Consider the following 12,383-nt stretch of genomic DNA (forward strand, 5'->3'; position numbering starts at 1 on the left):
GGCAAGTTGGTAACAATCAAAGGATTAATAGCTTTTCATTTTCCCAGGGTATTTATATCTGCTATATCGTGCTGCACCAGTGTATGCTATGATAGTCATTTTCTTCTTTCTTTGCTCCACCTACAAATGAACCGACAATACATGTAGGTCCGAAATATATGTATGAAATAAAAGTGTGTTGTTGAAGGTCAATTTGGACGAACAGGTACCCACCATCATGAGGCAATAGCTAGTTAGAACAAGGATAAAGCCATATGGAGCCATGTTTTGTGAATTTGTCTAACCATAGCCATTCCCAATATTTGATGGACCCCTCCCCCATCCCCTATATTTTCTTTCTTTAATTATCTCTGGCTTGTCATGGAGACCAAGTTTTAAAATAATCAAAAATTATTCTAACCAGACTAGAACCTCCCTGCTTGGATGTCATGATTATTCCCTAACAAAAATGAAACCAGCAGGAGCTGAAAATGCAACTTCCTGTTATTCCAATTCATTGAACATTTATAAATGTACATTAAGTATTACAACAAATATTGATACCTAAGTTATAGTACAGGTGGGATGGTACAAGTGATCGAATTCTCAAGCAAATGAAACACAAATTGTCTTCCAGTGATGTAAAGTAAATGACAGTTATCACTATACACCAATTGATGTTTGTATTAGGTAGACCTATTACAGTATGAGCGCAACCGACTTGCACCTGTGAACTATTCTCTCTTTCTTTCTTATCTGTGGGAAGATGACCTTGCTCTTTTCCTCTTCACACTATCAAATCACCGTAATTCACTGCCTCATACAGCAGAAATACTGAATGAAACAGTGATCAAATAAAGGATCCTACATGTAGCAACTAGCATGCCTTAAGGCCTGGTCACACCACCCGAGCGTCGTTGGAGCGGTCGTGGAGCAGTAGGGAAAGAGGGTCGAATTTAGCTCTCAAAATTGGGGAAAAAAATTGAAAACGTAAAAAAAAACAATCGAAATCGAAAATGGTGAACGGTAGCGAGCGGTGATGATTTTTTTTCTCTCCGCTCCACGATTGCTCCGACAACGCTCGGGCAGTGTGACCATGCCTTTAGCATCAAGCACAAAAACTGGCAAACACATAAATTGTAAACAAGCAATCTCACTACTAGAAGATCTACACGTACATGTTGGGCTTGCTTAAATAGATATGCATAAGACTTGCATTTGATTACGATTTTCCAAATGAGGTCATGCAAAACTGGGCTTTTGCTCAATCATTACTTATTAGTGTTCCCTGGGAGACATACATGTAAATAAAACATCACTTGTAGGGGCCAGGAAACCGTAGGGCTGTGGGGGCTGAAGTCCCCACACTTTTTCCGAAACCATGTAGAAAAACGTGAAAATTTCCATCAGATAATGATTTTTTGCATGATCAGCCCTCCCCCCTTCTCCACTTTCAAAATCATTCCACTGCCCCTGACTTGTAATGTATTTTATACAAATAATGAAGTGAAAGTTCACTTTGTAACATCTTTGAATTCATGGACACTGTACATACATGTAAAGTTTGTGTCTTGAATGAATTTTGTGTTTCATCATTCATGTAAAAACAAAAATGTGTTCCGATGTATTTCATCATTGAATTTCATAAATTATAGATGTTAAGACACATCAGAATAGAAGATGTAAATAATCACTGATTTAAAGTTCTCACACTACAAAACATATATTTATGTTTGAAATCTATACATTATCTATAAATAAAAATATCTCATCACTTTTTAGAATATGCTATCAAGTGCAAAATACATGTAAAATATGGGCTGGCTAATAATTCTGTCACAATTGCAAATCTTGACACTAATTTTAAAGTTAAACTTTTAAAATTTTGCAATTATCACAATTTGCACTATTCTGCAGGCTTCAGGCGCACTACAACACAAAAAACCTGGTTCACTCACCAGAAAAAAAATTGTTTTCTATTTCTTTGCCATACACCGGAGTGGACTTGGACAAGAGTACTCTCATAATGATTTGTGCTATTCTTACCTCCACCTCAAACTTTGATTAGTACAGAATGAAATGCATCAATCTGCTTACATCTTCGGACTAGTTTTCGTTCACGGGCATGGACTTTGTTTCTCTGATGTAGCCGAGCTGCGACATGACTGGCCCGCAGATCTGCTCAATCTCTGTGATCTGCTCTGTATTTAGCTCCCGACGCCATATATCGATGGAACGCTCTGAGAAAGCCAGCTCATAAGGGACTTTGTAGACACTGCTTTTGGCAGCTTGGATTAGCTTCTGGAGGGTGGTGGGCCGCAGTGGAATACCTGTCATACAAAGATGAGGATTTGATTCAAATAAGATAGTAAATATAGAGGCAGGGCATATTCAAATTAAATACAACAAACATGAGTGAAATAAATATAAAGTCAAGTGAGTAAATATATGAATAGGAGAAAGAAAGAAAAAAAGAAAGAAAGATGAATAGTGATTGAATGGAAGAATGCATGATTTTATTAAACTGTCCATCCATACAGCCAGTCAAACTACATGCATCTATGTCATGGCTTTATTTACCTTCAGCTAAATGGGTAAATAACATGGTATTTCATAAACACACAATGATAATTACAAATATCTGTGATTTCTGTCAAATTACAGAACTTTGCATGTGCATGTAGGCTCAGATAAGCAATTGAGCAAGCCAACACTGGAATGGATAATGGTACTCTGGCAAATGTACTCATAATTTGATAAAATCAAACAATGCAAACAATTCATTTCAAAAGGAAAACCATGTGTACACTATTAGGTATTTTTAATGAAATCATTGAATATAAAAAAAGCTAATAGACAGCATAAAAGAGAAAAAGGGTCAGTCTACATGTACGCCTACAATGGTACAATTTGTGTCTCACCTATATGTTTGTGAATATCTTCAGCTGTTCTCTCTGACTCTAGTACAAGGTCTTCCACCTTCACCATCAATAAGGCACCAATTGGTAAATCTGATGTTTTCCGCAACATGGCTCCAGTGTGAGCCGCCCAGAGAGCGGACAACAGACGCAGAGCAGAGTTCTTGTTGGTTCTGTATTCTGCCCGTAGCTTTTCAAACTCCCAGGCATACTGTCCATCGTTTACACAAGATTTTTCTGACTGGGAAAACAGTTCCTTGATATGTAACTGGACATCCATGGCTTTGTACAATTCCTCAGATTTCCGCAGATAATTGGCCACAAATGCTCTAGGATCGCGCACAAAATGAATGGAATGGAGGGTGTTCTTGAGAACACTGTTGATCCAGGGAAGCTTGAGAGCCCATCCACCACTTTTGAAAAAGAGGGCCCCCTGGGCATTTGGGTACTTTTCAAGATTTTTTCGCACACTGTCGGGGGAGAAGGTCTTATATATGATGTCATTGAATTCCTCGCCCTTTGATTGCTCTTGTACAGCAAGGAGACGACGTCCGATCTTTTTAGCTTGGATCATTTCCTGGGTGAAATGCACATCTAATTGAGGATTCTTGTCTGTTATAGAAGACACAAACAACTCTGGACTCCATCGAATATCCTGTACCCACTGCTTCAGCTTAACAGAATGAAGGGACTCACTATCATTCCATTCGCAAGCATCTGTGATAGGATTGACTTCAATGCCATCACCTCTAGGAAGGCGGGCGTAACTGGAGGGAGCCACCATGTAAACAAAGTCAGGGTTCTCGTGAAATAGCCAGCTGATAATCTCTGCACCTGACCCTGGCAGCGACGTGATCACGACTGAGGGAAGCATATTCTTGTTCAATGTGTTGAGCGGTGGTTGAGGTCCAGATGATCGGGCAGAGTTCTCAGTGTCCTCATCAGTATCACAACCGAACAATGCACAGTTGTTAATATAGCTAACCCATATAACTACCCACACAAAGCAGAGGCCCATGCCAATGGAATTTATTCTACTCCTTGGCCTCAATCTTGTTTTCTTGCCGAACCAGAAAAAGCCAAGAGCCGATATAATGAAGGCAAACAATAAGATCCATTCGATAGGACGACCTTCCAATTTAGGGGGATCCTCTGTAAAGTAGGATTTTGAAACACCAAACTTTACTATTTCTGATGGATTACTCAACCTTTGAACTGTCGCATGACCAGGATACTTGAGGTATCTTAGACGAGCAACAGGATCTGAATGCTTGGTGCTGACCATTATCTGGTAGTCTTCATCCGAAGTCCCAACAAACATGGTGACTCCATCTTCGATGCTTTCCAGGAACTGCAGATTTTTCAACTTGATGGATGGGCCGCAGAGAATGTAGGCAAGCCTTGTTATACGAGGTGATAGCTTGAAGGTCATATTTACAAAACTTGTAGGACGTGCCTGATACTGAGATGGTTTCTCTTCTTGGACAGCAGCTACTGTACTTCTTCCATCTGAACTAATCCAATACATACTATACTTTTCTCCATCCATTGTTATACTCGCACCCTGAAGTAATCCAGATAGCTTGTCAAGCTCAAAACTGTATTGTACATTGCGAAAGTATGCTGCCAAGTGGGTCAGAGGTGATGTTTCGCTAGCTTCCACATGATCAAACACCAAGAGCAGGTTTGGATTCAAGAGAGTCAAAGATCTATAAACAGATTCTAGTTTCATCGATGGATTGTACGCAGTCACTGCTTCACCGGCAATGAATACAAAATCATTAGAGGTTGCAGTAGTGATGAGGTCACCATGGTACTCAACCAAGTCCGGATTCTTCCAGTCGAGCCATTTAGCACATTCTCCAAGTTGTCCCTCCCATGGTTCTTGGCAGTGGCTGGTCGGGGACGGCGCAAATGAAAGAATATTATTGTAATGTGACATCTTGGAAGAATAAAGCCCATCAGTTACAAACAGATGTCCATTGGGCACAAACTCAAAAGTATTCTGATCTGGATGTTCGTGCCCTGGATTGAAGCTATTCCATCCATTCATAGGCCAAGATTTGTACATGTTTCTTTTAACCACATCACTCATAGCAGCTCCCATGAGTGCACCGGACTTAAATGACAAAAATGTGTCATTTGGATTCTTGGGATCTGTACTGCTGTATGTCACTACTCCCCAATCAGAAAATAAATGCATGGTAGGTGTCCCACTAGAGGGTGGAGGGACAGCTGGAATAGTAGCATCATACCAGATGTACTCAGTATGTAATGTGCACCATCTCTGGGAATCAGCGGATTTAAGCTTTTCTGTGTCTGCCAATGGATCAGGACGGGCATTCCGAATCTCCCTCGCCAACCAATTGCCCCAACCATTCTTCATCACATAAGCATCAAGGAACACGACCTGGCTCTCTGGCCCATAAAACCAATTGTGGTTAGAATCAGCAACACTAAGGGTTCTCTGGAACTGTGGTTTCACAGTGTGATAGTAAAACCAGAAATGCTCCTTCACCCAGATGTCCTTAGTGTGATCAATCCTGAAGTGTCTTAAAGCAAGAAAAATATATTGCATCATTGATCTTGATGTATATGATCCATAGGGCACCCCTTCATCTGATGATCCATCTATAAGGTGATTGAAAAGCTTCATATTCTGTTCCAACTTATAAACCGCTGTTTCTACCCATGTTTTGGCTTCTTCAAGATGAGCATGCACCACGAGAGCTCCGTGTAAGAATGCCAGAAGATTCGTCGCGACGTGATTCTGTAGGTAAAAATGTCCCCAGGAGCGAATCTTTATATACCGTGCAAAGTCTTTGGTCTCATTGAATATACGCTGTAGATATAGCTTCTGGCGTTTGCTATCCAATGTGTTGTACATCCAGTCAAATGCAGTAGAGAAGCCAGTCAGTGAATGGGCCACAGGAACTTCATCAGTAGCTGCAGCAATAACTTGCCATTTAGGATGTCCAGCCATCAAATCCATGTAATTCAACAAAAATATCTTAGCCTTTTTATCTTCTGGATGAAGTAAAGTATACAATGCTAGTGGAGGAAGATTATTGCCATAATACTCGTTCCATAATCCTCCAAACTTTGCATAGTCAGTAGGGGGTAAGAATCTCTTAGGATTCCCCATCAACATAGTAACAGCTTCATCAATGACCTTTGATATATGTTCGTGAGTTGTGCTGGCTTTAGCGATGAGGTCTGGAATGTCTCGCTTGTTAAAATACAGCATGGGATGAGTAGTATATTTTGGCTTGTAGTTTGAAAAGTCAACTGTTAGTGCATCTACTGTGCACATAAGTACAGACAATATTAATGCTGATATCACATATAATTTTTCCATGGTGATTGTACAATTTTCCTTCTCTCTGGCTGTGTGAGTTTATTGATTCTGCTACATTTATCAAGGCTTGATAAATAACTCCAACAGGATTTATCCAATGTACTCTTGGTTAACACATACCAGTAATGTGTCCACTGTAGCTGAGAATGCTGCTAGCTCAACATGGTTGAGGAATCCCGGAATCTCTGGAAAAAAAGAAACAAGAAAAAAGAAGATTATGACATACATGTATTGGGATTTGTATGTTAGACCACTGCTATATATCTCTAAGGGCACTCAGGAATTATAAATTGCTGTATTTGGTTAAAAATGTACTGGTACCATGTAGAATAAAATTCACAGCCTTGTGTTTGATCTAGGTTTGACCGATCAATTACCATCCCCCCCCCCCTCCAAGGTCTTAATATAAAGAGGCCATGGCTGCATTGAATGAATATCTTATACACTAGTATTCCACTATATAGCTTCAATGTTTCTTACCCTCTGAAGAGTATACATGTAAGTGTGCCCCAAGATTTTTAAAATATGACAGCTTTATGAAAAATCACGGCCCTTTATTACAAGTTTTAAAGCATGATGGTTCCCAGTGTCTGTGCCAAGTTCATTTTTTGTACACTTCACAGGTTTGATAAGAAACACTGCGATGAGAAGCCTACGTTGCATGAAATGCCTAAAATTAAACATCTTCACCAGTTTAACTGTGTTGTTGTCCATCTTATGAAACTAAGTTTTTTGCCCATTTTAGCAAATTTATTGATTTTAGTTAGATTTTTACCCAGTTATACTAATCAAACTCCTGAATTTCAGTCACATTTCAATTCAAATCTTGGTCAGACTTGTCTTTTCTGCACTTTTTATTTCTGAACTGAAGGTAGAAACCAAAGTTCAGGCAAACCAAGAACAAATCTTCAATTTGCGTGTTATCTGTGAATGTGATAACAAGTTCAGTAACAGGACGTCTTGGGCAGTTGGGCCTAACAGAAGGCCATTTCCTCATGACTTTTCTTTTGGTGAAAATAAAAAGTAGGTTAACCATACAAATGAATTATGGCTTGGTGCCCTAGAGAGGCTAGCCCCCTTGTCCGTGCATACCGGGTACACAAAACCATTATTGACTTGAGCTTTTAAGTTTAACTTTTAAACTAGGCTTGCAATAAAAAAAATAAAGCATTGTGACTTATCACCTAAAAATAAACCAGCAACTAACTCTGTAACTATTACTACTAGGGCACTAGTATTCAACCCATTTGGAGAGTTTCCTCAAAGATATAGAAATATAGAATTTACCTGAATTTCAGACCTGTCTTATTTCCAAGAGCAAATGCTGGTTATTATTTTTTCCGTTATTTTTTTCTTTAACCAGTCATCTGTGTGCGCGGGCGATCGAATTATACGGTAATGGTTTTTGGCACTAGTATTCAATCCGTGGGAACTAACTTAGTATTCAACCTAGTAGTGATAAAAGATGGCCCTGTCTCTCACTCTGCCCTTGTCCCATCCGACTATGGACTACCGTAGGCCCTACTAGTCCTAGACCATTTGAGACGAGACCAAACAGAAAAATTAATAAAAGCCAGAGACTTAAATCTACATAGCCAGTATAGCAATCTAAACCCTTTTGAGATTTGATCTATCCTCACTAGGTTGAAAACTAGTACCTTTCAGTGCAAAAGGCCATCGCCGCTTAATTCGATCCTCCACGCATACAGCCAACAGATTGATAAAGAAAATACCGACAACAGATTGGCTTGGAAAGGTATGAAATTAAGTCAAGATAAATTCCTGATTTCTAAATATTTTGGGGAATATGTCCAAATCTTTTAATCATGCCGGGTTGAATTATACGGTACTAGTGCCCATACGGTAGTGTTAGTTCTATCTAGCTCAAATTAAAACATTGGTGAAATTATGAAGTCAAATCAGATCTTGAATTGAAAGCAAACAGATTCATGACATGTAAAATGAGATTGAGAACAGAGCTAAATTATTGTAAATATCATACCGGTAGATTAGGCAGACTTAAATCCATGTTTATAAACAATCGGTCCATAATCTCAATATCAAATCCAAATGGAGTTCCATGAACAAATGAGGCGGGGTTCCATGAATAACTGATGATGTGCTGTGCTGTTCCAACTCCAAGCCTCTGAAGCTAGCGGGATTTACAGCGAGAACTCGCGATCGGTGATCGGGGCTACACTCGGCTGCAAATGGCAGTGGTCTGGAAGAGTTCAATAAAACTTCCGCTGCTGGCAGATTTTTCGCATGTTGGTGCCACATCAACATCGCTGATCAATCAACCGTGCGATCGTCTCGCGATATTTGCGGGTAGTGCAATGCGATAATTTTACGTCTGTCTATTCTGAATTTGAGTAAAACCTGACAACTTTGTGCGATAATCATGCGAGGAGTCAATCGAGTCCAGCTTTCGGGCCCAGCATGCATATCATTTTTAGTATGTTTTTGAAAAACTTTTGTTACAAAGAGTAAAAAAGAATAACCTTGTTTGCTTTTAAGAAAAGTGCCCCCAAAATATGTACCTATTATTTGCAAAATGTATATTTTTGTATAAAGAAATCTTGTGTTGTTGAGAACTTTTGTTATGGTTCAACATTGCCAACGACCCATCAATGATTTGGTGATCAATGCAACAATAAAGAATTATTAGGCCCAAGGCTAGAAATATATATTTTTTCTCCTCGTAAGTTTGCAGCTCGGACATAATTTGAGTAGCAGTTTTATTTTTTACCTCAATAAACCCTCTGGTGGGCATTTCATAAAGCTGTTTGTAAAGTTATGCAGGATCTCAAAGGTTAAAAGAATATGAATCATTTATACCATTAAAAAAGTTACGCATGACTGATATGGATATCACATAGCCTTTCTGAGAAAGGATCATCAGTCATGCGTAAAGTCATTTGTACCTTACAAACAGCTTTATGAAACATCCACCTGTAATTCCTTCCATATGATTATTCATCGTTCCTCTTTCAATCTCCTCTCTCACTCTCCTCTCCTGACTCTCACAATCTTCAGCCAGCACTCCCCTCCTATTTCTCCCCCCCCCCCCACAAAAGTAACTATATTATGCTTGTGCATGGGCCAATATAGCTGATGCTGGATACGTTAGCTTACTTTTTTTTACACTAGTTCATCAAAAATGATACAAAACTCATCACCAGATGACAAAGTACAGCAATTCCATTTGAATGTCAAGATTTTAGTATACAAATCTAGATTTATTATCAGTACTGTTGCAAACATAATTACAACAAAATGATACTAAAGAAACTTACACAGGGCTCACAAAGAAATTTACATCAAAAGTTACTACATGTACGAATAAAGTTTTCTACTAGAAAATACATTAAGAAATTAGTTTAATTTAATCTGGATCATAAAAGGTGAAGTTCACCCTGAAGAAAAGATGGTTTTAAAAATAGGTGAAAAAAATATGGGTGAAGGTTTCAGAAAAATCCATCAAAGATTATTGAAGAAAATTTTTGGTATTTGAAGCTTTTAATTTGTGACGTCACAAACAAGCACCTGCCCCATACTTTTTGTGATATGAAATACACAAATTTCAAGTTTTTAATGGCTCATGATGATTTTTTTTTTCTTTCAGGAGCAGGTGAAATAATTTCTGTTGATAAACAGAAGGTAAAATAACAAAGCATTTTTTTTTTGAAAAAATTACATATTTCATTAATTGTTTAATACACAAGATATGATATCACATATCAAAAATATAAATTTCTAATAACTTTCTTTAATCTTTCATGGATATTCCTCAAACTTTCACCAATATTTTTTATTAATTTTTCACTATTTTTACAATTTATTTTGTCAGAGTGAAGTTCCCTTTAACAATCATTTCCTACATTGCTCTTGGAAATAATATATCATGCATCAGAGAATGAAATTTTTTTAATCATTTTTTTTTAATGTGTGTGTGTGCATGTGTGTGTATGTGCACATTTTGTAAAAATGAATGGCTCCTATAAGATGTCAAACAGGATAAATGTTTGTTTTTTGGAGGAAGGTGCTAGGACATTTCTGTATTAGCAAGTTTTTTTTAATTTCTAAAACAGGTTGTTTGATCAATCAATAAGTCTATTTGAGACAAATTGATGTTGTTCTGTTTATATCTGCTACAAATGACTAGTAATGCTCTATTCAGTTCAAAATAATTGGACTGTGACTATTCCTACACCATTAACCTAATTGCCGTACCAATACAACTGAACCAGTGTTGAATGACAATATAAATGCAATGTACTGTGTTGTTCAATATACATGTACATACAATACACCTGCACAAGTATAGATTACTAATGAGAGCTCATCTCACAGGACTCACTTGAGAATGAGAAAGCACATGGCAATATTCAACATCAACATTGAATAGAAACTAGTCTCACACCTTGATAAAACAACTATATTGCACTTAAATAGTTGTATTCTGCATACACAGTCAATTTGAGGATAATTTAAAGGAAAACAAAATAAACAAATACGCACACAAAAAAATCACAATGCCAGTATTGAGGCAACTTACAATTTATCCCCCCCCCCCCTCCCCTCAAACTACACATCCATTTAAAGGCAAGACAGTGTTTGCAATGTGCAAACATTCAGTAAGGTCTCATATCTAACACAAAATTTCTAAACATGGAGTGAAATTTTCTAAGACTATCGCTTGGCAAAATGTGCACAGAGATATCATTCAAATCCGTTTCATATTTCATAACATGATGAAAAACATTACCAATACAAAATGAAATAACCTGATCATGCGATGCTAAAGTTCAGAGAGAAAAAATTGCAGGATTTAACAATAGAATAGTATTTTGAAATAAAAAAAAGCACAGTAATGCCATGGTTCCATCTGTGCTAATCTGAACTTCACAATGGCATGTCAGCACTAAGCATGACCTTAAGCCACAATTAACTCGTTATGAAACACCATCCCTGATTTGCTGGCACCTGGGATCAGGTCACCAGTCATACTGTAGTTAAGTTGTGGATAAAACTGTGTGTGAAGTCATACTTAACTTACAAAAAGCTTGATGAATTACCACCCAGGCACAATATTCATACACAATTTTACAAATCATCTCTGCATACTGTTGCATAATGAATACGAGATCAAGTAGCAACATGCACAAAGATGGGCATGATAATGACAGTGGAATGTTTCTTTAATTGTGAAATAAATACACAAAGCTATCATACATGTAGAAATCAAATCTTTTTCACATTATCATCTCTAAATTATGATAATTATCCTAAATTTGCTAATCGTTCAATTATGTCAATAGGCACAATAGCTCGGTTGGTAGAGGGGGGGGGGGCAGGCATTGTGGGGTTGCATACCAGCCCAGACATTTTTTTCGATTGATTTCTTCAGCAAGATATTCATCTTTTTAATCATTACAAAGTCCCTCAGAAAGAAGCGAACTGGTCAGACAGGTCAGTCCTCTGATTACATTATAACAAACATTTCTGCTGTCTTACCTGTCTGGTATCAATTAAAGGGATGGTCTGGGCTGAAAATATTTATATCTAGGTTTCTTTTTTCTTATGTTATCACATGAAATCATAAATATTTCATTTTTTCATACATGTGTAAATGATGCATCTCCATAATGATAACATAAGTTGCAGCAATAAATAAATAATACACTTAATCAGTTGTCAATCCAATTGTTCTGGTTCTTGGTAGAAAAATGTTGAATAAATCTTGAATTTCATATGATAAAATACATAACAAGTGGGGACATCATCAGCCCACCTAATGCAAATTCATAGAGACATGCCTAGGAGACATTCACCGGAATAATGCAAATCTTTAAAATTCAATAACTTTATTATTTGTTAATGAAGCATGAACATTTTGTTTTGTGAATTTTACTATATTTATTGTGATATAAATATCTCTAGCCTGGACCATCCATTTACAACTAAACAAATTGTACATATACCGTCATTGAAAAAAAAAAGTGATATACCAAAGTCCCAATTCTTCATTAAAAAATTGTAATATTCTCAAGATTTATTTAGCATTGGTTAATCTGATCACAAAATTGTATAATATACCCAGTCTCAGAAAGAATAATTGCATACAT

At 37.4% G+C, this 12,383-nt stretch overlaps 1 protein-coding gene across 1 annotated transcript; it reads right to left on the bottom strand.

Moving 5' to 3' along the window:
• Positions 1-1,010: 1,010 nt before the first annotated feature.
• Positions 1,011-6,255, bottom strand: LOC121409730 (dermatan-sulfate epimerase-like protein). The gene is made up of 2 exons (XM_041601638.1): positions 2,901-6,255; positions 1,011-2,309 (listed from the first exon to the last, which is right to left on the bottom strand). The coding sequence occupies exons 1-2, from the start codon at positions 6,253-6,255 to the stop codon at positions 2,086-2,088; spliced, it is 3,579 nt and encodes a 1,192-aa protein (XP_041457572.1). The 3' UTR covers positions 1,011-2,085.
• Between the last annotated feature and the right edge of the window lie 6,128 nt (positions 6,256-12,383).

The sequence above is a fragment of the Lytechinus variegatus genome, chromosome 2 (genome assembly GCF_018143015.1).
Source record: "Lytechinus variegatus isolate NC3 chromosome 2, Lvar_3.0, whole genome shotgun sequence".
In the NCBI taxonomy this organism is placed as follows: Eukaryota; Metazoa; Echinodermata; class Echinoidea; order Temnopleuroida; family Toxopneustidae; genus Lytechinus; species Lytechinus variegatus.